The sequence below is a fragment of the Symphalangus syndactylus genome, chromosome 6 (assembly GCF_028878055.3).
Source record: "Symphalangus syndactylus isolate Jambi chromosome 6, NHGRI_mSymSyn1-v2.1_pri, whole genome shotgun sequence".
In the NCBI taxonomy this organism is placed as follows: domain Eukaryota; kingdom Metazoa; phylum Chordata; class Mammalia; order Primates; family Hylobatidae; genus Symphalangus; species Symphalangus syndactylus.
In genome coordinates, this window is record NC_072428.2 from 75,935,824 (window position 1) to 75,962,275 (window position 26,452).

General features: G+C 38.1%; 1 protein-coding gene and 1 pseudogene across 1 annotated transcript; both read left to right on the plus strand.

Moving 5' to 3' along the window:
- The first annotated feature begins 6,656 nt into the window (after positions 1–6,656).
- On the plus strand, positions 6,657–13,053 carry LOC129484751 (putative tripartite motif-containing protein 49B). Its single transcript, XM_055283237.2, has 6 exons — positions 6,657–7,067; positions 7,332–7,427; positions 9,217–9,447; positions 10,160–10,182; positions 11,349–11,446; positions 12,538–13,053. Exons 1-6 carry the CDS (start codon positions 6,657–6,659, stop codon positions 13,035–13,037), a joined length of 1,359 nt encoding a protein of 452 aa, XP_055139212.1. The 3' UTR covers positions 13,038–13,053.
- Positions 13,054–25,661: 12,608 nt separating this feature from the next.
- LOC129484753 (cytochrome c oxidase subunit 1-like) lies at positions 25,662–26,452 on the plus strand (annotated as a pseudogene).

Below are 26,452 nucleotides of genomic sequence, written 5' to 3' on the forward strand. Positions count from 1 at the left end.
GTTTCTGAGGAAGAAAGAGCAACATGTCATTTTGGGGTCTGGGTTGATGAAAAGCTTCTGAACATGTGGAGATAAGTGATAGTTCTAATTTCTTCTCTTGACAGTGTTCATTATAGCACAGCAAACTACTTCTTCTGTAACAAAAATAAAAATCTCACACAGAGAGAGTCTCCTGGCTTTATAGTAGATATTACTGACTAGATGACTCACAACCCCTTCTATTCCTGGTTCCTGTCTGTAACATAATACTAATCTATGCAATTTCCCATTTTCTGAATGTGGATCTGGAAATTGGGTTTGATTCTAAGTGGCCTAGAATAAATTGTAGTTGTTCCTACTCTTCTTTCATATAACTGTTGAATGAGTATGAAACAGTGGGAAAAACTTCCTTGGCCAAGGAAATATGAGAAGATGGCTAGAGGATCCTATGACATATTTTTAGAGAGAGACACAACAGTGGGGCAGCAAACCATCATGGCACATGTTTACCTGTGTAACAAGCCTGCACGTCCTGCACATTTATCTCAGGACTTAAAATAATATAAAATTAAAGTAAAATAAAAAGCCAAAACCAAAAGAAAATAGAAAAACCAATCAACCAACCAAATAAACAAATAAAAAACAGCAATTAAACCAATTTAGGTTGAACAGAAGAGAAAAAATAATTAAAGATATTGGGCCTTTTTATTTTCTCGTGGATTAAATTAACTTCTCCTAGGGATACCCAAACTCTGAACTAACATACAGTAGGATTTTTGTTAAACTTAAAGAGGTTTAATTATATTTCTATGGTGTGATGGTGAATTTTAGGTATCAGTCTGACTGGATTAACCAACATCTGGGGAACTGGCGTAGCATTGTTTCTGGGTGAGTCTGTGAAGCTGTTTCCAGAGGAGAGAGACATGTGAGTTGGTGAGCCGAGTGGGACCATCATCCCTCAATGTGAGTGGGCACCATTCAATCAGCTGGTAGCTCAGACAAAAGGAAAAGGCCAGAGAAAAGGCAATTTCCTCTTTCTTTCTCCTGAAGCTGGTTCTGAGGCTTTCAGCCTTGAGCTCAGTCAAGATACCGGTATCCTCAGGACATCAGCTTAAAGACAGCCTATATTTGGAACTGCTCAGACTCCATAATCAAGCAAACGAATTATCCTGATGAATTCCCTCTCGTGTAGAATCATGTGTACCTTGAGGACAGATACATGTTCTGAGAAATGTGTAAGGAGGTTTTATTTATTTACTTTTTGAGATGGAGACTCACTCTGTCACCAAGGCTGGAGTGCAGTGGTGCAATCTCGGCTCACTGCAACCTCCACCTCCTGGGTCAAGCGAGTCTCCTGCCTTAGCCTCCTGAGTACCTGGGATTACAGGAACATGCCAATACACCCGGCAAATTTTTTCTTTTTTTTTTTTTTTCCAGTAGAGATGAGATTTCTCCCCGTTGGCCAGGCTGGACTTGAAATCCTGGCTCCAAGTGATCTGCCTGCCACGGCCTCCAAAAGTGCTGGGATTACAGGCATGAGCCACTGCGCCTAGCCAGGCGGTTTTATTGTTTTGATATGATAGAATATACTTATACAAACCTAGGTGGTATAGCCTGCTACACACTTGGGATATACAGTACAGCCTACTGCTCCTAGACTACAAAACTGTACAGCATGTTCTGTACTGTATACTGTAGGCAATTGTAACACAGTGGTAATTAATTAGTATGTAAACATATTTAAATACAGAAAAGGTACAGTAAACATACTGGTATTATAATCTTATGTGACCACCATGTGTGGTTTGTGGTTGGCTGAAATGGCTCATGAATGTATCTCTACATGTAAACATATACATCCTATGATTCTGCCTGTCTGGAGAGCCCTGACTAATACATAAACTATGGTCTTTGGCAATTTTAAGTCCTTTACTTTACTCTCCTTTCTTTGATAACACTGCTGAATTTTAGTGAAAGAAATGAAAAATCTTAGAATTGTAAATATTCTCCAGAGGTCATCTAAGTCATTTTAAGGAATTTTTCATAGTTTAATAAGACTACGACTCAAGCGAGATGGCAACCACCATCACGTATCAAATTATATCTTATATATTTATTTGGTCAAAAAATTGTGTTTTGATTTCCAAACTAGGATATTTTGGGGAGCTTTCTCATTTTTTACAGTTTCAGTATTTTGCAACTCTCATCATTACCTTACTAATTTAAAGTTATGTCTAAATGCTGAATGAATGAATTAACATTCATTAACGTCTTCTCAATTCAATTGTATAATACTAATACACTCATTACACATATATTTACACACAACTATGTGTACATACATGTATAAATATCAATTCCATATATTCATTATTCATACATATCTGTTGCAGCAAACACTAGATATTTCAATTTCTTCAAAACTATATTGAAGAATGATAGAAAATGAAATATAACAACAATTAGTATCCTCATAATTCATAAAATCTATAATAAGAACATGAATTACAAGTGGTATCATTGTGTAGATTTAAGATAATGAGATATTTTTAACACTCTAATTTATTATTTTGTAAAGGAAAGAAGATATAATTTTATCAATATAAGATTCACTCACCCCTGGGTTCTTTGAATGGTTCCCACGATGATTCTTCAAAGAAATAATTCCGTTAAGTACTCCTCAAGGTCAGGAGCTCATTCACCGCAGTACTGAATTTCAGAGGTCACCAAAGTACAGCTCCCTCTAAGCGTGCTCCTTCTCCTTTGGAGAAAACTGAGCTTGTCTCTTCTATGTCCTTTTATAAGAATCTGTGAAGACCACACCCAGCTCTTTAAGTGGGTGGAGTATTGAGAAAGGTTGAGAATAAGATGGGTAGGTTTATGCAGTATGTAGATCACACCTTTGCACCACTGATTAAATTATGATCACTCCTTAAAAAACCATGACTGAAATGAATCATATGTAATGTACATCCTATCAGATTAGACACACATTGCAAATATAGGTTTTCCAAAGTTGTTAACCATTCGTCTGCTTCAAATAGAATATTTTCAAATTGCAAATTTTATTAGGAACCAATTTTTACACCACTTTCCGGGAGTAAATCAATTGACTCAAGCAAGAAAATTGCATCAAGCAAGAAAATAACCAAGAATCTCAGTCACAGGAATGCTGCTGTGTGTAGATATCTGTTTGTGGCAGGGGGTCAGGGTATTCATGCTGCAGAAGACAAGCTGGAATCGCCCTCCACACCCATTTCGACCCAACAAAGGGCTCTGGTTCCTTTCCTAAACCTGCCACTAGTCTTTCCCACCTTTCTCTGTTCCTATCCCCTCTCTAATTGCTGGATGAGGCTGTGCTGCTGCACCCGACTCTCTGGACGCTGAGCATTACATCCCCATACTCCAGGCCTTTATTCATCACCAAAACAGCATGGTACTGGTATAAAAATAGGAACATAGACCAGTGGAACAGAATAGAGAACCCAGAAATGAACCCAAATACTTATAACCAACTGATCTTCGACAAAGCAAACAAAAACATAAAGTGCGGAGAGGACACCCTATTCAACAAATGGTGCTGGGATAATTGGCAAGCCACATGTAGGAGAATGAAACTGGACTTTGTGGCATAGACAAACTTAGAAGAATGCCTGTATCTTGGATGAAACTCAATAAACAGTATAAAATGCATCTTAGTTGATTTCCACTGTGTGTCTAATCTGATAGGATTAATGTTACATATGATTCATTTCAGTCATGGTTTTTTAAGAAGTGATGATAATTTAATCAGAGGTGCAAAATTGTGATCTACATACTGCATAAACCTAATCATCTTATTCTCAACCTTTCTCAATACTCCACCCACTTAAAGAGCTGGGTGTGGTCTTCACAGATTCTTATAAAAGGACATAGAAGAGACAAGCTCAGTTTTCTCCAAAGGAGAAGGAGCGCGCTTAGAGGGAGCTGTATTTTGGTGACCTCTGAAATTCAGTACTGCGGTGAATGAGCTCCTGACCTTGAGGAACACTTAACAGAATTATTTCTCGAAGAATCATCATGGGAAACATTCAAATAATCCAGAGGTGAGTGAAACTTATATTGATAAAATTATATCTTCTTTCCTTTACAAAATAATAAATTGGAGAGTTAAAAATATCTCATTATCTTAAATCTACACAATGATGCCATTTGTAATTCATATTCTTGCTATAGATTTTATGAATTATGAGGATACTAATTGTGGTTATTTTGCATTTTCTATCATTCTTCAATATAGTTTTGAAAAAATAGAAATATCTAGTGTTTGCTGCAACAGATATGTATGCATAATGAATAAATGGAGTTGATACTTATACGTGTATGTACACATAGGTGTGTGTAAATATATGTGTAATGAGTGTATTAATATTATACAATTTAATTGAGAAAACGTTAATGAATGTTAATTAATTCATTCAGCATTTAGACATAAGTTTAAATTAGTAAGGTAATGATGAGAGACGCAAAATAGTGAAACTGAAAAAAATGAGAAAGCTCCACAAAATATCCTAGTTTGGAAATCAAAACACATTATTTGACCAAATAAATATATAAGATATAATTTGATACGTGATGGTGGTTGCCATCTCTCTTGAGTCTTAGTCTTATTAAACTATGAAAAATTCCTTAAAATGACTTAGATGACCTCTGGAGAATATTTACAATTCTAAGATTTTTCATTTCTTTCACTAAAATTCAGCAGTGTTATCAAAGAAAGGAGAGTGAAGAAAAGGACTTAAAATTGCCAAAGACCATAGTTTATGTATTAGTCAGGGCTCTCCAGACAGACAGAATCATAGGATGTATATGTATACATGTAGAGATACATTCATGAGCCGTCTCAGTCAACCACAAACCACACATGGTGGTCACATAAGATTGTAATACCAGTATGTTTACTGTACCTTTTCTGTATTTAAATATGTTTACATACTAAATAATTACCACTGTGTTACAATTGCCTACAGTATACAGTACAGAACATGCTGTACAGTTTTGTAGTCTAGGAGCAATAGACTGTACTGTATATCATAGGTGTGTAGCAGGCTATACCATCTAGGTTTGTATAAGTATATTCTATCATATCAAAACAATAAAACCGCCTGGCTAGGCGCAGTGGCTCATGCCTGTAATCCCAGCACTTTTGGAGGCTATGGTGGGCAGATCACTTGAGGCCAGGAGTTCAAGTCCAGCCTGACCAACAGGGAGAAACCTCATCTCTACTGGAAAAAAAAAAAAAAAGAAAAAATTTGCCGGGTGTATTGGCATGTTCCTGTAATCCCAGGTACTCAGGAGGCTAAGGCAGGAGACTCGCTTGACCCAGGAGGCGGAGATTGCAGTGAGCCGAGATTGCACCACTGCACTCCAGCCTTGGTGACAGAGTGAGTCTCCATCTCAAAAAGTAAATAAATAAAACCTCCTTACACATTTCTCAGAACATGTATCTGTCCTCAAGGTACACATGATTCTACACGAGAGGGAATTCATCAGGATAATTCGTTTGCTTGATTATGGAGTCTGAGCAGTTCCAAATATAGGCTGTCTTTAAGCTGATGTCCTGAGGATACCGGTATCTTGACTGAGCTCAAGGCTGAAAGCCTCAGAACCAGCTTCAGGGGAAAGAAAGAGGAAATTGCCTTTTCTCTGGCCTTTTCCTTTTGTCTGAGCTACCAGCTGATTGAATGGTGCCCACGCACATTGAGGGATGATGGTCCCACTCGGCTCACCAACTCACGTGTCTCTCTCCTCTGGAAACAGCTTCACAGACTCACCCAGAAACAATGCTGCGCCAGTTCCCTAGATGTTGGTTAATCCAGTCAGACTGATACCTAAAATTCACCATCACACCATAGAAATATAATTAAACCTCTTTAAGTTTAACAAAAATCCTACTGTATGTTAGTTCAGAGTTTGGGTATCCCTAGGAGAAGTTAATTTAATCCACGAGAAAATAAAAAGGCCCAATATCTTTAATTATTTTTTCTCTTCTGTTCAACCTAAATTGGTTTAATTGCTGTTTTTTATTTGTTTATTTGGTTGGTTGATTGGTTTTTCTATTTTCTTTTGGTTTTGGTTTTTTATTTTACTTTAATTTTATATTATTTTAAGTCTTGAGATAAATGTGCAGGACGTGCAGGCTCGTTACACAGGTAAACATGTGCCATGGTGGTTTGCTGCCCCACTGTTGTGTCTCTCTCTAAAAATATGTCTTAAGACCCTCTAGCCATCTTCTCATATTTCTTTGGCCAAGGCAGTTTTTCCCACTCTTTCATACTCATTCAGCAGTTACATGAAAGAAGAATAGGAACAACTACAACTTATTCTAGGCCACTTAGAATCAAACCCAATTTCCAGATGCACATTGAGAAATGGGAAATTGAATAGATTAGTATTATGTTACAGACAGGAACCAGGAATAGAAGGGGTTGTGAGTCATCTAGTCAGTAATATCTACTATAAAGCCGGGAGACTCTCTTTGTGAGATTTTTACTTTTGTTACAGAAGAAATAGTTTGCTGTGCTTTAATGAACACTGTCAAGAGAAGAAACTAGAGCTATCACTTATCTCCACATGTTCAGAAGCTTTTCATCAACCCAGACACCAAAATGACATGTTGCTCTTTCTTCCTCAGAAACATGAATTCTGGAATATTGAAAGTTTTCCAGAGGGAACTCACCTGCCCCATCTGCATGAACTACTTCATAGACCCGGTCACCATGGACTGTGGGCACAGCTTTTGCAGGTCCTGTTTCTACCTCAACTGGCGAGACATCCCAATTCTTACTCGGTGCTTTGAATGCATAAAGTCAACACAGCAGAGAAACCTCAAAACCAACATTGATTTGAAGAAGATGGCTTCTCTTGCCAGAAAAGCCAGTCTCTGGCTATTCCTGAGCTCTGAGGAGCAAATGTATGGCACTCACAGGGAGACAAAGAAGATGTTCTGTGAAGTGGACAGGAGCCTGCTCTGTTTGCTGTGCTCCAGCTCTCAGGAGCACCGGGATCACAAACACTGTCCCATTGAGTGGGCTGCTGAGGAACACCGGGTAAGTGATGCGTCTGAAGATTGATTTCTCTAAAGGATGCATAAAATTCCTGTGGGTCTCTTTTCTTGGAGATTGGATAAAGCCAACTCTGAGTCCCTTTAAGCAGCTCTGTTTGGGCTTTCTTAGTTTCCAACCTCCGGGCTTTGACAAACATGAAGGGAAACAAAGGAAATGCCATTTACTAGGGGCTTATTTGTCTCTCATTCTGGGCCCCTCCCTATGTCATGGTCTGCACTGGTGCTTCAATTTATGGCTCTTTTGCAGGAGAAGCTTTTACAGATAATGCAGTCTTTATGGGAAAAAGCTTGTGAAAATCACAGTAACCTGAATGTGGAAACCACCAGAACCAGACACTGGAAGGTTAGTCCTGTACTACTCTACCTTCTCCAGGAACTTATGGTGGGCAAATGGGTGACTCTTAAAATAGGAACTTGATATCAAACTGTAATGTTTCTGGGATTCAGTAAAAAAAAAAAAAAAAAAAAAGTGAGAGAAAACATTGAGAAAATGTGGCCTCATTTTTATATAGAATAGTATGCCTGTTAGGTAAGATTTCTAAGAAAACCACTGATGTCACCCAAAGCATGCTGGTTTGTTTCATACAAACCTGTAGTTATACACCAATAGATCCAAGAAACTGGGCCATCTCACAGCAATCTATATGTGCTGGTTGGATAAATGCTGGGCATAAGAGTTATTTGGCGGTCATGGAATGCTCAACTGAAACTTCTGAGTGTCGGTCAGCATTAATCTGAATGCTGGTGTGCAAGTAGTATTTGGAATTGTATGGATAATTTGAGGCAGAAAAATTGACAGGACAAATCTAGGGCAACCATGAAATTAAGAATCTCAACTAATTAATGTGGAATAATACATAACATATGATGAGAAAAGTGGTGAGAAATACGGATTTGTGTCTTGAGGGAGACATGTAAACATGCCAGAAATGTGGGAACTAGTATCTAAATATAAGAACTCCGAGGACTTCAGAAAAATATTAAAAATAATTTTCTCTTTGTGGGTGTGTACTTTGAGTGTATGATAGCTAATATTAGTTTGTTGAAAAGTATTTCATGAGAACCTAGTCTATGTTGAATATTAAATTAGAAAATATACTAGTAAAGAAGAAAGGAAGCACCTTTGTCCTCACAAATGATACAATCCAAATGAGAGAGTCAAGTGGTCAATAAGCAAATATATGCAATACATGATGTATTTGAGTGTGGTAGGTTTTTTGTTGGAGAATAATCAAGCAGGGAAGTAGAAAAGGACAATAGAGGCCAGAAACTGGAGATTAGTGTCTGAGTTTTAAATAGGGTGGTCAGAAAAAAGACTCACTGAAAAATTCAAATTGAAACAAAGTTTTGAAGAGGAGGGGGAACACAAATGTGTGTGTGGATATATATGTGGACAACGAGTGTGTATATATAAGTATGTGTGTATATATATATGTATATGTATGTGTGTGTGTTTGTATACATATATTTTATTTATTTATATATACATATATATATATATATATTTGTAATTCTAGTTGGAGAGAACAGTATATGCAGTAATTTTGAGTTTGTGTACATTTGGAGGCCTGAGGAACCACAAAGAAGTCTATGTTTCAGATTGGGATGACTTAGAAAAAGAATGGAAGGAAATGAATTCAGAGAGACAAAGATGGCCAAATCATAAATGCAGCCTTATTAGGATAGGTTTTGCAGGGTGAAACGCATTTAGCTGGACATGTTAGTCTAAGGTCATTTTATATACAATGAGTTTAAGCAACTTGTTGCATATCTCGGAAATAGAAATATTTGTTTCCTTTCTAGTAACTATAGCTCTATACTCCAACTCTTAAGCATGAACTTTTCTTATTTTTCCATAAACATGGGCTGGAATAGAGAAATTCGAATTGTGTTTTTTTATTTCCAACTCTCTTAGAAAACACACTATCTTGAATAAATTTAATGTAATTGGTCAGATACAGCTATGTTGATCCTTATGCAGAAAGAAAGGAAAGGAACAAAATTTGTAGATTCTAAGAACTGGTAAGACTGAGGTTTAAAGTATTGGATGTTCGAGAGCCAAAAGAATCCGTGAGATTTAATAGGAGAGGAATAAGTACATTTCTCTATTGACTAACCCATTATCACTGCAGGATTATGTGAATTTAAGGCTAGAAGCAATTAGAGCCGAGTATCAGAAGATGCCTGCATTTCACCATGAAGAAGAAAAACATAATTTGGAGATGCTGAAAAAGAAGGGGAAAGATATTTTTCATCAACTTCATTTAAGTAAAGCCAAAATGGCTCATAGGAGGGAGATTTTAAGGGAAATGTATGAGGAGCTGAAGGAAATGTGCCATAAACCAGATGTGGAGCTACTTCAGGTACAAACTCACAATGTGGTTTCAGGTTTTTGAATATTCACATGTATAAGTATTTTCCTCATAGCTGAAATCCATCTCCCTATCTTTATTTCCATGATGTGTTTCCAAAAACACATTCACATAACTAATGCTACTTTTTGGGAGAGTATAGCCCCACCAAGGGATTCCACCAGGCCAAAAGTCCTCCTACTTTATCCACCAGCCACAAAACTTTATGGAATGGTCAAGGTAACAGCCCCAAGAAATATTCCCAATCTAATTCAATAATAAACTTTGGGTTGTTAAACATGTATAAAAGAGTGATTCATTTACATTTAGGTTAATTTGGAAACATGGCAAAATCAGAAGTTTTAGGAATCTAGGTTCGTGTTAACATTATTTTGGGGTACACTCATTTGGGTAACAGGTTCAGCTAAAGATGACTGCGTAGGTTTTTCGTGGTTAACACAGAGCATAGACCCTCTGGACCTCTTCTCCCTTCACTTGTTTAGAGAATGTCTTCAAGACTCAGACTTTCCCAGGACGTTAATTAATGACAATACAACTGACTGGGTTTTTCATTACAGAAGAAATAGAAAATGCTTTCCAGAAGAGAAGATGGTAGGTGAATAATATCTTCAGAAACTGAGTACAAATCTCACACTGAAGTTAGTGAAAGATGCATCTTGTGAAATGCACTAAATCTTTCTTCTTCTTCTTTTTTTTTTTTCAGGCTTTTGGAGACATATTACACAGGTGAGTGTGTACCTAGATTTCAGCATATGTTATTTAAGATGCCACGAATATCAAAGCAGGCTCTATTAAACTCATGGCATAAATAATTAAGATATTGATACCACTTTTTTTGCATCTACTTTCGTTCCCACACCTTAAAAGACAAAGCCACAAAGTAAATAAATGAAAATAAATGAATAAAAGAAGAGAGAACTAAAACAAACAATTTTATTCCTGATTTTTTTGGGTGGGTGGATGGTGTCTCGCTCTGTTGCCCAGGCTGGAGTGCAGTGGCGCGATCTCAGCTCACTGCAAGCTCCGCCTCCCAGGTTCACACCATTCCCCTGCCTCAGCCTCCCGAGTACCCGGGACTACAGGCGCCTGCCACCACACCCAGCTAATTTTTTTGTATTTTTAGTAGAGACGGGGTTTCACCGTGTTAGCCAGGATGGTCTCTATCTCCTGACCCCATGATCCACCCGCCTCGGCCTCCCAAAGTGCTGGGATTACAGGCGTGAACCACCGTGGCCAGCTCCGATTTTCTTTTATTACTTAAAAGCCTGCACAGGAGAAGGATAAGAGTTTTGTTTTGTGGATGGTGAGAAAGTCACCAGAGGAAGCAGGAAAGAAGAGGAGGAAGTATTTTACCAGTGAAAAAGTGTTGATGTTTGGTTTTTTATACATATATACATATCAGTTAACAGTTCTGAAAAATGGATTGAAAAAAACTGTGGAGTGTTAGAAATATAAGTCTCTAGGGAAGTTCTTTGCTAAAAGGCAGATCTCCCTGCCTAGAACAAGTTTCCAGTCTTTATCTTGAGAAGGAAGCAGTGGATGCATCAGTCTCCCCAGAACCCGGCTATTTCAGACAAAAATGTCAGAGGAGTCTGCCAAGAAGTGGAATTCAGAATTTCATTTCTAAGTATTCTCAAAGCCATAAGGCTGAGGAACCTTAAACATTTGGGGCAAAAAAAAAGAAGGATCAGATTGAATTCTGACTTAGACTTTTCCACCATGCTTTAAAATTTAGAAACTGTAAAGAATTAATTTGCAAAAGGAAGTAATAATTTTTGAATTATCAAATGTATGCTTTCAAAAGATTCTCATGAAATGTCTTTTACATACAAATAGTGATTTTTATTCATTTTATGGCTGTAGATGTTGTAACTGCAGGTTTTTCCTTGCAGGACTGAGTCTGTGCTGCTGCACATGCCCCAGCCTCTGAATCCGGAGCTCAGTACAGGGCCCATCACTGGACTGATGGACAGGCTCAACCAATTCCGAGGTAAGTCTCCACCCATAGTCAGCACTCCCACTTTATGTAAATATTATTATTGTTAAGATCATATAGGTAATATTTCATATTTTATTAAATATTTTACTTCTTTTAAGACATAAGTGAACAATATAACCATGCAACTGTTTGGTATCTGTGTCTGTATTTATAGTCAGTTTTATAGCATGAAGTTTGAAAGATAGTGAAAAAGAAATACTTTCTGGCATAATATGTACTCAATTATATAACGGGAAAAAGGAGTAGGTAGAAAATTTACAAAAGGAGCAAAGGAAATAATGCTCAGGATGGTGAATTATTTAATGGTAAATACAAAACTGTACATTTCTTTAGTATATTCACTTGAACTGCTAAGAACTGTTCTTTGCGGGAATATAGTTTTCTGGAGATTCTTGGGGGTTTTGTATTTTTTTAATGTGTATATATTATTCATATATTGCAAACATTTGAATTAATGGGTAAAGCTAAAAGGAAGAAATCATTTTGTGAATACAAGTACAATTACAAATGAAATTAACTTCAGTTTAATTGCAATATGAAGAGCTACATGTTAATTCTAAAATCCAGCTTCAGCCCAGAGCTAGCATGGAGGACCACAGAGAGTCTGGTCAAAGATTTTGCAGAGATCTGTTTTAAATTATCATTTATAACGTGCACATATGGATTTTTATCCAGATACCTAGAGCAGTTCTTGAGTAAGTGAAAATCTTCACCTTCTTTCCATAATGATAGCACTAGTTTTTAAGAATAAGAAACATTTCTAAATAATGATCTTGATAGCAGCATAGCATTTAGGGCATAAAATGTGTAAATTTTACTTTGAAAATTGGATCGCAAGAAGTTGATCTCACATTTGGCTCTCAACATGTAAGTTTTCAAAAAAAATATAATACCTGTGGTTAGGGTTTTGTTTGTCTTGTATACAATATTAATCATCTCTATACTTTACTGGAAGTTACAAGCAAAACTGTCTTTATGACTTTACTTTTCCTGGTAAAGTAACTTCCTGATAGAACAATTATTTTTTTTTATTTACACATGTCTATGCATGTTTTCTTTTTCTTTTTTTTTTTTTTTTGCAGTGCATATTACTCTGCATCATGAAGAGGCCAACAGTCATATCTTTCTACATGAAATTTTGAGAAGCATGTGTATTGGATGTGACCATCAAGATGTACCCTATGTCACTGCAACACCTAGAAGTTTTCTTGCATGGGGTGCTCAGACTTTCACCTCCGGCAAATATTACTGGGAGGTCCATGTGGGGGACTCCTGGAATTGGGCTTTTGGTGTCTGTAACATGTATTGGAAAGAGAAGCATCAGAATGAGAAGACAGATGGAGAGGAGGGACTCTTTCCTTTTGGGTGTGTTAAGAATGAAATTCAATGCAGTCTCTTTACCACCTCCCCACTTATGCTGCAATATATCCCAAGACCTACCAGCCAAGTAGGATTATTCCTGGATTGTGAGGCTAAGACTGTGAGCTTTGTTGATGTTAATCAAAGCTCCCTAATATACACCATCCCTAATTGCTCTTTCTCACCTCCTCTCAGGCCTATCTTTTGCTGTATTCACTTCTGACCAGAGACAAATCAGAAATGTGTTTACATGCTGTGGGAACCCTCTTATCCGAGGAAGTCCTCTTCCTTGTGCCTTAACATACAGGACAAATAGGCTCTCTTTTATGTCTTGAATTGCCTTCTAATGTTATCAAAACTCATTTATTGTGTTACTATTAAATATGCTGAAAACACTAAAAGTATATGCATTGGTCCTTTATTAAATAATTTTTGAAAAATCATTATTCATGATCATGGCATACAGTATATTCTCTTTTTTTTTCTTTATTTCTGACTGTCACTGAGTGAAATAATAGATGACAGACATGTCTGAATGAAGTTAAAATCAATTGAAGACAGTCCAGATCTCTTGCTTCATGCAAAAAACATGGAGTGAAGTATCAATGATAAATGGGAAATGTTTTTCTCCCTCTTTATCTAACTATATCACACTTATCCATCATGTTTCATTGTATTAATCTGTCCTTTGAGGTAATATTATTTGACCTTCTATGCTGGGCTTTATTTTGCAATTCTCAACACAGATATGATTAATCCTTCATTATTAGTGTGCTCGTCTACATTGAAATACACGAGGCGATCAGACCAATGCTGGATTAATTAAATATTGCAAAAAACGTAACTAAATATTGACTCCTACCTCAAACCATACACAGTCATTTCCAGATAGATTCAAATCCTGAAAGGAAGAGGAACCTTATACAATATTCTCATAAGTATATCTTAACCAGGGAACAAATTATTAATTAAAACAATTAGTTCATTTATATTGATAATGATGACTTCTGTGTTTCAAAAAACATTATGCAAACTAGTAGTGGAGAAAGATATTTACCCCAACATACATAAAGTAAAATGTAATGCATGTATATGATGAATACTTAAATTGTAATAAATAAAAGACAGTGAACTCAATAGAAGATTGGCTAAAATATCTGAACAGACACTTTACAGAATTGGATACATAAATAACTAGCCAAATATAAAAAAGTGTTCACTTTCATTAGTCTTACAAAAGTAAGAATTAATCCACCAGTTGTACCACAGGCCCCCATACAAAAATACCAAAATTTAAAGACACACAATAGTGTGTGTTGTCAAAGATACAGAATAAATGAAATTTATTCATGGCTGGAGAGATGTAAATGGAAATCCTTTTTGGGAAACTGACTATTAGCATTTATTATGGGCTAGATATTCTAATTCTAAAATGTAGTCAACTGATCGCCTATATATACTTCAACATACACAATATTGTTCACTGCATCAACTTTTATAGTAGCTCCAAATCAGACCCAAAATATTCTTAAACTGTAGAATAGCTAAATAAATTTGGTGTATATATGCAAAATAGTCCTATAAAACAGAGAATAAATAACTCACTGAATGCAACAAAGTTGATGAATCTCAGAAACAAGATAATAAACATACACCAATTTAAACAATAAAATTGAAGTTAAGAAAAGACTCTTCCATGTATATGATATATTGGTAATTGTATGCTCTTTATGGGTTCCATAATTACATGAACACTGTGGAATTATAACTTTTAAGACCCAAAATGGCAAATAATGCATAAGGTAGTAGAATTAAAAAGAGCCCAGGCACGTTGGCACTCCCAGCACTTGGGGAGACCAAGGTGTGAGAATGGCTTGTGGCCAGGAGTTCCAGACCAGTGAAGGCAACATAGTGAGACCTCATGTCTACCAAACATTCCTTTAGAAATCAGCCTGGCATGATGGCACATGCTATAGTCCCAGCTACTCAGGAGGCTGGTGCAGCAGGATGGCTCATGCCCAGAAGATCCTGGCTGCAGTGAGCCATGGTGGTGCCTTGCAGTCCAGCCTGTGACAGAATGACAGTCTGTCTCAACAGTAAAACAAACTATCATTACTTGACATAACACAAACCAATATATTATAAATGCTCTAATTATAGGTATTTTAAATATTGATGTTATTTAAAATAACTGAGAAAGCTGAGATAGCTACATGTTTGCTTAGACCAGACAAAAGTGCCCTGGGAAGTAAGTTTAAAGTATTTTTATTAGAGTAAGTGAGGATGAAGTGCTTCATTACAAATGTGATACACACCAGAATCTGCTATGAATAGTCACATGTCTAGAGGATTTGTGGATATCTAGGTAAGCAGTAATTCTTGGGTGCCTGAAGCCTAGCAGGTTCATATTCAGTGTGTCTTCTCTGGAGATGTCTTTGGAAAGTTTGATTTTTTTATTATATTTCAAGTTCTAGGGTACATGTGCACAACGTGCAGGTTTGTTCCATATGTATACATGTGCCATGTTGGTGTGCTGCACCCATTAACTCGTCATTTACATTAGTTATATCTCCTAATGCTATCCCTCCCCCTCCCCACACCCCACAACAGGCCCCGATGTGTGATGTTCCCCTTCCTGTGTCCAAATGATCCTGTTGTTCAATTCTCACCTATAAGTGAGAACTTGCAGTGTTCATTTTTTTGTCCTTGTGATAGTTTGCTGAGAATGATGGTTTCCAGCTTCATCCATGTCCCTACAAAGGACATGAACTCATCATTTTTTATGGCTGCATAGTATTTCACATTGCACATGTGCCACATTTTCTTAATCCTGCCTGTCACTGTTGGACATTTTGGTTGGTTCCAAGTCTTTGCTATTGTGAATAGTGCCACAATAAACATACGTGTGCATGTGTCTTTATAGCAGCATGATGTATAATCCTTTGGGTATATACCCAGTAATGGGATGGCTGAGTCAAATGGTATTTCTAGTTCTAGATCCTTGAGGAATTGCCACACTGTCTTCCACAATGGTTGAACTAGTTTACAGTCCCAACAACAGTGTAAAAGTGTTCCTATTTCTCCACATCCTCTTCAGCACCTGTTGTTTCCTGACTTTTTAATGATGGCCATTCTAACTGGTGTGAGATGGTATCTCATTGTGGTTTTGATTTGCATTTCTCTGATGGCCAGTGTTGATGAGCATTTTTTCATTTGTCTGTAGGATACATAAATGTCATCTTTTGAGAAGTGCCTGTTCATCTCCTTTGCCCACTTTTTGATGGGCTAGTTTTTTTCTTGTAAATTTGTTTGAGTTCTTTGTAGATTCTGGATATTAGCCCTTTGTCAGATGAGTAGATTGCAAAAATTTTCTCCCATTCTGTAGGTTGCCTGTTCACTCTGATGATAGTTTCTTTTGCTGTGCAGGAGCTCTTTAATTAGATCCCATTGGTCAATTTTGGCTTTTATTGCCACTGCTTTTGCTGTTTTAGACATGAAGTCCTTTTCCATGCCTATGTCCTGAATGGTATTGCCGAGGTTTTCTTCTAGGGTTTTTACGGTTTTAGGTCTAACATTTAAGTCTTTGATCCGATTCAGGAGGTGGAGCCAAGATGGCCGAATAGGAACAGCTCCGGTCTACAGTTCCCAGGGTGAGCGATACAGAAGATGGGTGATTTCTGCATTTCCGTTTGAGGTACCGAGTTCATCTCATTAGGGAGTGCCAAACGGTGGCTGCAGGACAGTTGGTGCAGCGCACTGTGCACGAGCCGAAGCAGGGTGAGGCATTGCCTCACTCGGGAAGTACAAGGGGTCTGGGAGTTCCCTTTCCTAGTCAAAGAAAGGGGTGACAGATGGCGCCTGGAAAATCGGGTCAGTCCCACCCTAATACTGCGCTTTTCCAATGGGCTTGGAAAACGGCACACCAGGAGATTGTGTCCCACACCTGGCTTGGAGGGTCCTATGCCCACAGAGTCTCCCTGATTGCTAGCACAGCAGTCTGAAATCAAACTGCAAGGTGGCAGGGAGGCTGGGGGAGGGGCGCCTGCCATTGCCCAGGCTTGCTTAGGTAAACAAAGCAGCCAGGAAGCTGGAACAGGGTGGAGCCCACCCCAGCTCAAGGAGGCCTGCCTGCCTTTGTAGGCTCCACCTCTGGGGGCAGGGCACAGACAAACAAAAAGTCAGCAGAAACCTCTGCAGACTTAAATGTCCCTGTCCGACATCTTTGAAGAGAGTAGTGGTTCTCCCAGCACGCAGCTGGAGATCTGACAACAGACAGACTGCCTCCTAAAGTGGGTCCCTGATCCCTGAGCAGCCTAACTGGGAGGCACCCCCCAGTAGGGACAGACTGACACCTCACACGGCCAGGTATGCCTCTCAGACAAAACTTCCAGAGGAACTATCAGACAGCTGAATTCACGGTCTTATGAAAATCCACTGTTCTGCAGCCACCGCTGCTAACACCTAGCCAAACAAGGTCTGGAGTGGACCTCTAGCAAACTCCAACAGACCTGCAGCTGAGGGTCCTGTCTGGTAGAAGGAAAACTAACAAACAGAAAGGACATCCACACCAAAGTCCCATCTGTACATCACAATCATCAAAGACCAAAAGTAGATAAAACCACAAAGATGGGGAAAAAACAGAGCAGAAATACTGGAAACTCTAAAAAGCAGAGCACCTCTCCTCCTCCAAAGGAATGCAGTTCCTCATCAGCAATGGAACAAAGCTGGATGGAGAATGACTTTGACGAGTTGAGAGAAGAAGGCTTCAGACGATCAAACTACTTCTAGCTACGGGAGGAAATTCAAAAGAATGGCAAAGAAGTTAAAAACTTTGAAAAAAAATTAGATGAATGGATAACTAGAATAACCAATGCAGAGAAGGGCTTAACGGAGCTGAGGGAGCTGAAAGCCAAGTTTTGAGAATTATGCGAAGATTGCATTAGCCTCAGTACCTGATGAGATCAACTGGAAGAAAGGGTATCGCTGATGGAAGATGAAATGAATGAAATGAAGCGAGAAGGAAAGTTTAGAGAAAAAAGAATAAAAAGAAATGAACAAAGCCTCCAAGAAATATGGGACTATGTGAAAAGACCAAACCTACATCTCATTGGTGTACCTGAAAGTGATGGGGAGAATGGAACCAAGTTGGAAAACACTCCGCAAGATATTATCCAGGAGAACTTCCCCAATCTAGAAGGCAGGCCAACATTCAGATTCAGGAAATACTGAGAACGCCACAAAGATACTCCTCGAGAAGAGCAACTCCAAGACAAATAATTGTCAGATTCACCAAAGTTAAAATGAAGGAAAAAATATTAAGGGCGGCCAGAGAGAAAGGTCAGGTTACCCACAAAGGGAAGCCCATCAGACTAACAGCTGATCTCTCGGCAGAAACTCTACAAGCCAGAAGAGAGTGGGGGCTGATATTCAACATTCTTAAAGAAAAGAATTTTCAACCCAGAATTTCATATCCAGCCAAACTAAGCTTCATAAGTGAAGGAGAAATAAAATACTTTACAGACGAGCAAATGCTGAGTGATTTTGTCACCACCAGGCCTGCCCTAAAAGAGCTCCTGAAGGAAGCAATAAACATGGAAAAGGAAAACCGGTACCAGCCACTGCAAAACCACGCCAAATTGTAAAGACCATCGAGGCTAGGAAGAAACTGCTTCAACTAACGAGTAAAATAACCAACTAACATCATAATGACAGGAACAAATTCACACATAACAATATTAACTTTAAATGTAAATGGGCTAAATGCTCCAATTAAAAGACACAGACTGGCAAATTGGATAAGGAGTCAAGACCCTGTATTCAGGAAACCCATCTCACGTTCAGAGACACACATAGACTCAAAATAAAGAGATGGAGGAAGATCTATCAAGCAAATGGAAAACAAAAAAAGGCAGAGTTTGCAATCCTAGTCTCTGATAAAATAGACTTTAAACCAACAAAGATCAAAAGAGACAAAGAAGGCCATTACATAATGGTAAAGTCATCAATCCAACAAGAAGAGCTAACTCTCCTAAATATATATGCACCCAACACAAGAGCACCCAGATTCATAAAGCAAGTCCTGAGTGACCTACAAAGGGACTTAAACTCCCACACAATAATAATGGGAGATTTTAACACCCCACTGCCAACATTAGACAGATCAATGAGCAGAAAGTTAACAAGGATACCCAGGAATTGAACTCAGCTCTACATAAAGTGGACCTAATAGACATCTACAGAACTCTCCACCCCAAGTCAACAGAATATACATTTTTTTCAGCACCACACCACACCTATTCCAAAATTGACCACATAGTTGGAAGTAAAGCTCTCCTCAGCAAATGTAAAAGAACAGAAACTATAACAAGCTGTCTCTCAGACCACAGTGCAATCAAACTAGAACTCAGGATTAAGAAACCCACTCAAAACTGCTCAACTACATGGAAACTGAACAACCTGCTCCTGAATGACTATTGGGTACATAATGAAATAAAGGCAGAAATAAAGATGTTCTTTGAAACCAACTAGAACAAAGACACAACATACCAGAATCTCTGGGACACACTCGAAGCAGTGTATAGAGGGAAATTTACAGCACTAAATGCCCACAAGAGAAAGCAGGAAAGATCCAAAATTGACACCCTAACATCACAATGAAAAGAACTAGAAAAACAAGAGCAAACAGATTCAAAAGCTAGCAGAAGGCTAGAAATAACTAAAATCAGAGCAGAACTGAAGGAAATAGAGAGAAAAAAAAACCCTTCAAAAAATTAAGGAATCCAGGAGCTGGTTTTTTGAAAAGATCAACAAAATTGATAGACCGCTAGCAAGACTAATAAAGAAGAAAAGAGAGAAGAATCAAATAGATGCAATAAATAATGAAAAAGTAGATATCACCACCGATCCCACAGAAATACAATCTACCATCAGAGAATACTACAAACACCTCTACGCAAATAAACTAGAAAATCTAGAAGAAATGGATAAATTCCTCGACAAATACACTCTCCCAAGACTAAACCAGGAAGAAGCTGAATCTCTGAATAGACCAATAACAGGCTCTGAAATTGTGGCAATAATCAATAGCTTACCAACCAAAAAGAGTCCAGGACCTGATGGATTCACAGCCAAATTCTACCAGAGGTACAAGGAGGAACTGGTACCGTTCCTTCTGAAACTATTCCAAGTGCACATTTATTTATTTATGCCAAAGAAAGTTTCACCCTCTGGAGTGCAGTGGCACAATTTTAGCTCACTACAGCCTTGAATTCCAGGGCTCAAGTAATCCTCCCACTTCAGCTTTCAAAGTAAAAAAGACTAGAGGTTTATGCCATTGCACCTTCCTAATTTTTCATTTATTTTTTTGTTAAAGACAGGATATCTCTACGTTTCCCAGTCCAGTCTCTAATTCCTGGCTTCAAGTTATCCTCTGACTTCGGCCTCCCAAAACAATGGGAGTACAGGGTGAGCCACATGACCCAGTCAGAAATGCTCCTTTATCTATGACATTCTCAGAGGAGGCCCACAGGAACTAAAATTTTCTTTTATTCTTTTTTAGCACTCTAAGAGAATTCACTAATTAATCAAATAATCCAAATGATAATTTAGCATCTTATCAAATTTTCAAAGGCTTTTCCATTCTCATGGGTAAAACATGAGTTACTCTTTTAAATGCTTTCCTCCACATAGTGCATAATATCCTAGAATGGCTAGAAAAGTACGATGGGTATTGATTTTGGGATTATAAATATCTATTAGGATGTAGGCAAATTCACGAATACAGAATCCAAATGATGGGGAGAGACCATGCATGTTTTTTTTCTATTTCAAAGTTTTTTTTGTGATATGAAACTCCAAAAGAAGGAAAAGATTTCAGAAGGGGATACCTAAATATCTTCTGACAGAGGAATTATTTGCCAATGGCTCACAAGATTTATGGTCAAGACGGTCAGAACAGTGAAAACATATCTATCAGCCTTATATCAGTCAAGGTTCAAAGACAAAAGCAGAACTCATAAGATATATGTACACTTAGGAAGATTCATATATGGATTTAGTACATGGAATTAGCTTACTCAATTGTGGTGGCTGATGAAGGAAGTATAAGATCTCTGGTATAGTCCATCAGGAAAAAAAACAAATTCTGCTGGTTGGATCCCAATGGTCATGGAATAAAGCTTTAGTTCACAGTCAGTACGGATGAACTGGAACAATAGAGATCCCTTCACAGTTTAGCCTTGTCCAAAGAAAGTCTAAGTCTTCCTTCAGAGAACTTTCACTGTTAAAGTCAGACTTACTTGGGTAAACTTCCAAGTCCCAGAATTAGAACCTTTACTTACATCTGAAAACTGCCTTCCCAGCAGGGACTACGTTAGCATTTCATTGACTAAGAAGGAGGTGTGTGTATGCTACAAATTGATGCTGTTTTCATTTCCCTCCTTGTAGTTAAACCTAGCCAATTTGCCACACTGAAAAATCATTAAGAGGTTATATGTCATAAATTTAAGAAAGAGAAAAATAGGATTCCTTGCTCCTTTCTAAGTTTACTGTGCAAGACCACCAACAGACTGAAGCCCTTGGATATACATTCTGTAACTCAATAAATTGAGGTAATCCAAGTGTCCACACAGAGGTGAGATCTGCCCTGGGTGCATGGGGTTACTGGGGACTCAGCCCTGCACTCAAGAGTGGGAAGCCTTTGAGACCTTAGTTCATGGACTGGACCCTGCAGGCATCCTCTGCTGAGATTCAGGGGCTCCCCAGTGGGGCTCTGGTATTCCATCCCAAGGTCAGATGACTATGTGTATCAGGAAAGAATTGGGGCAAGGAGAGAAAGGAAAAAGGGTAGCTTCTAATTTAATTTCAACTTTTTTGCACCACGTAATTGACTCATCCCAACTGTCAACTTTAGGCAGATGAAGTCTGGAGCCCTGGAAATTAGGAGCTCTCAATTCTAGATCTACTTCTTTCTACCGTGGCATTACTAATGAAACAACTTATTTTCCTACATGAATCTCAAACCATGAAACAAATATAAGAATGTAAGTCCCTTTAGAGTTGGCATTTTGTAGGTTCTAAAAGTCCTAACCAAGCCAGAAGCAGGAATAGAGATGGGTATGGGCATTAGAGATGTGTGTATGGGCAAGAACAATACATGATGTGGACAAAGAGCACTCTAAACAATCTTGTTCATTTCCTCATTTCCAACTGAATCCCCTTTCAATACAAAACGTTCTGTTTTGGACCTGGGAGTCTGTTTCCACTCTAGCATCTGAAACCTTACTCTACAACAAAGATTTCTATTGAATTACAATTCTGTTTTTGAGAACCGTTAAGAGACTCTCTCCCTCATGTGGGTTTCATAACTCATTATAAAATTTTCATACAGGAGTTTGGGATCTATTTCTGCTTTCTTAATATGCATAGAAAACTAAATTTATTTTATTTTAGAAATTTCTTTACTGAAAATTCAATTATAGCATATTATTTAAAATTCAACAGTTACAATTCCATTTAAATTGTAATTGCTACTTTGTTTTATTTGTTCAGATGGAGAGATGTGCCCAATTCTATCCATGCTAATAAAAATTCATTAATTTTCCAACAACGATAGACTGGATTAAGAAAATGTGGCACATATACACCATGGAATACTATGCAGCCATAAAAAATGATGAGTTCGTGTCCTTTGTAGGGACATGGATGAAACTGGAAAACATTCTCAGTAAACTATCGCAAGGACAAAAAACCAAACACCGCATGTTCTCACTCATAGGTGGGAATTGAACAATGAGAACTCATTGACACAGGAAGGGGAACATCACATTCCGGGGACTGTTGTGGGATGGGTGGAGGGGGGAGGGACAGCATTAGGAGATATACCTAATGCTAAATGACAAGTTAATGGGTACAGGAAATCAACATGGCACATGGATACATATGTAACAAACCTGCACATTGTGCACATGTACCCTAAAATCTAAATTATAATAAAAAAAATTCATTAATTTAATAATAAATTATATTTTGCTTTGTGGCCTCTGAATGTCCAAGACTATTTTTAAATCTTTTAAATTTCCTTTCTTTGAAAATCCCATTTATTAGATATTCTTCTGGAAACCCCAGTCATTTTCTCTTCAAACCCCTTATTTATTTCTGTTAAGATAAATATGTTAGAAAAAGGAAGGGAACAATGTACTACATGGGCTATGATGTACCACATACTTTGCTATCTCCCTGCCCACACCTTCCATAATCACAACAGAAAACATAGAATGTGTCCCATTGTCCCAACTTCATATATGAGCACACAAATAGTAAGCAATCTCTTTTCCATCCTATTTCCTGTATGGGAGGGGGTCAGGAATCAGTCCCATGTCACTAACTCCATAAATCCTCAAATATTTCAATGTATTGCCTTATCTAGAACCACAGAAACATGTAGGATTCCTTTTGTGTTTGTCCAGCTGATTTTCAGCCTACATTTTCAGGTTTATTTATCTCACAAATAAAGCATTCAGTTGTTGAACACTATAACATGATAGAAGCCTGTAAAAAATCAGAATCAAATAATACAACAATTCAGAATATCTTCCTTTATGCCACCGTAGCTTTTATGTTACAAGTGTTATGCCTTTAAATGTAAGAATGTACTAAATTTATTATTATAAAAAAATCAGAATCAAATAGATTACATTCCTTAAGAAAATAATGAAGGCAGCAATTGCAAACAGTACCATAGATGCAAGATTTTAAACTTTTTTTTCTCTTCTTATTTATTTTCTTAGAGGCAGGGTCTGGCTGTGTCACCCAGGCTGTAGTGCAGTGGGTGGTTCCTAGCTCACAACAGCCTCAACCTCCTGGGGTCAAGCCATCCTCCATCTCTGCCTCCTGAGTAGAAAGAACTACTGTCAGGCACTACCATTCTGGGTTATTTTTTAAAAATTTTTTGTAGAGACATGGCCTTCCTATGCCACCCAGGCTGGTCTCCAACTCCTAGACTCAAAATATCTTCCTGCCTATATCTCCCAAGGCAATGGGATTACAGCTGTAAGCCACCATTTCCAGCCTCAAAACATTTTCATAGTAGAGTTAACAGAACGTTTTCTTCTATGTTAATCTCTAAATTCAGTAGGTAGAAGATTAATGTCCTTTACTCTTCCCATATCTGGCTTAGTATCCCTTTCTTACACAACCTATTGCCAAATGTTTGTTTTCAATTTAATATTTATATTTCATAGCACAGAATAGTGAAATGAGCAATGCAAAGTAGAGTTCCCATCTTATTTCCTAGCCCCTGCCAATCCAACCATAGATATTCTAAAGGGGTTCATGATCTTAGCCTTTTCCCTCTGTTGGATTCCAGGTTATGAACTAATGTGGGTTGGGTGTAAAAACTTTAAGGAATAGAGCAGAAAGTAGGACTACAACCTCTTCTGGTTCTACCTACCCTAGAACCACTATTTTCACAGGAACTCTTATCACAATGCTAGGCTCACTGATTTCTCATCTGAACATGCTTAGAAATAAATATGTTAGCCCTTACCCTGATTTTAATTTAAAAAAAATAAATCCTAGCTCTACAGAAGCAGCCACCAAATATTTCCTTACACAAGCAATCGCATCTACAGTTCTCATAATAGGTATTCTCTTCAATAACCTGTTCTCTGGGCAATGAACAATAATAAACACTATTAATCAATTTTCATCCTTAATAATGATAATGGCCCTAGTAATAAAACTAGGAAAGGCTCCTTTCACCTTTTAGTCCCAGAGGTAACTCAAGGAACCTCCCTAATGTCTGGTATACTTCTCACGTAACAAATACTAGACCCTATCTCAATTATGTTTCAAATTTCTCCAACAATAAACATGAACATCCTCCTATCTGTCACAATCCTATCCATTATCGTGGGCAGTTGTGGAGGACTTAAACACAACTGTGAGAAATTCTAGCCTACTCCTCAATTACTCACATAGCTTGAATAATAGCAGTGTTAATTTATAATCCAAACATTAGTATTCTAAACCTGATTATTTACTTTAACAGTTAACGCATTTCTAGCACTCCACCTGAATATCAGCAGCACGACCCTGTCACTATCTCATGCCTGAAAGAAATTAACATGATTAACACCCAAAATCCCACAATTCTACTATCCCTAGCAGGTTAACCTCCATTAATAAGTTTTCGGCCTAAATGACTAATTATTCAAGAATTTACAAAAAAACAATAGTCTTACTGCTCCAACAATTATTGCTATTATAAGTCTACTCAACCTATGCTTTTATATATGCCTAATTTATTCCATCTCAGCGGCAATATTCCCCACATTGAATAACATGAAAATGACAGTTCAAGAAAACAATACCCATACTACTCCTCCCCCCACTTACCATTTTTTCATCCTCCTCTTACCCATCTCTCCATTAATACTAAATATGATTTAGAAATTTACGTTAAATAAGACCAAGAGCCTTCAAAGCCCTTAGTAAGTAAATTACACTTAATTTCTCTAACAAACCTAAGGACTGCAAGACTCTGTTCTGCATCAATTGAACACAAAGCTAAGACCTTACTAGACTGGTAGAATTCAAACCCACCAAAATTTATTTAACAGCCAAACGCCTTAATCAACTGGCTTCAATCTACTTCTCCCATTGGGGGAAAAAAGGCGGGAGAAGCCCAGACAGGATTGAAGCTGCTCCTTTGATTTTGCAATTCAACATGAGAAATCACCTCAGGGCTGGTAAAACATGTGTCTTTAGATTTACAGTCTAATACTTATTCAGCCATTTTACAACCGCCACCCCCGCCCCCCCCCAACCTCCCCGCCTGGCCCAACTTATGTTAATCAATCGTTGATTGTTTCCAACTAACCACAAAGATACCAGAACATGGTATCTACTATTTGGTGCATGAGTAGCGATAGTGGGCACTGCCTTAAGCCTTCTAATTCGAGCAGAATTAGGCCAACCAGGAACTCTGCTAGGAGACGATCAGATCCATAATGTTATTGCTACTGCCCAAGCATTCATTATAATATTCTCTATAGTTATACCAATTATAACTGGAGGCTTCGGCAACTGACTAGTCCCTCTGATAGTGCACCCGATATGGCATTTCCCCGGATAAATAATATAAGCTACCGACTTCTCCCACCCTCCTTCCTACTCCTACTTGCATCTGAAACAGCAGATGCTGGCGCTGGAACCGGCTGAACAGTTTATGCCCCTTTAGCAGGAAGCCTGACACATGCAGGGGCCTCTGTGGATCTTACTATCTTTTCTCTCCACTTGGCAGGTAGGTGTTTCTTCTACTCGAGGGGCCATTCACTTTATTACCACAATTATTAACATAAAACCCCCAGCCATATCCCAGTATCAAACACCCCTCTTCATCTAATGAGTTCTCATTACGGCAGTCCTTCCTCTCCTTTCTCTCCCAGTCCTAGCCACCAGCATGACCATACTATTAACTGACCGTAACCTTAACACTACTTTTTTTGACCCCGCTGGCAGGGGTGGCCCTCTCTTATATCAACATTTATTCTGATTCTTTGGTCACCCTGAAGTCTATATCCTTATCCTACCAGGCTTCAGGATAATCTCCCATATCATAACTTATTACTCTGGACA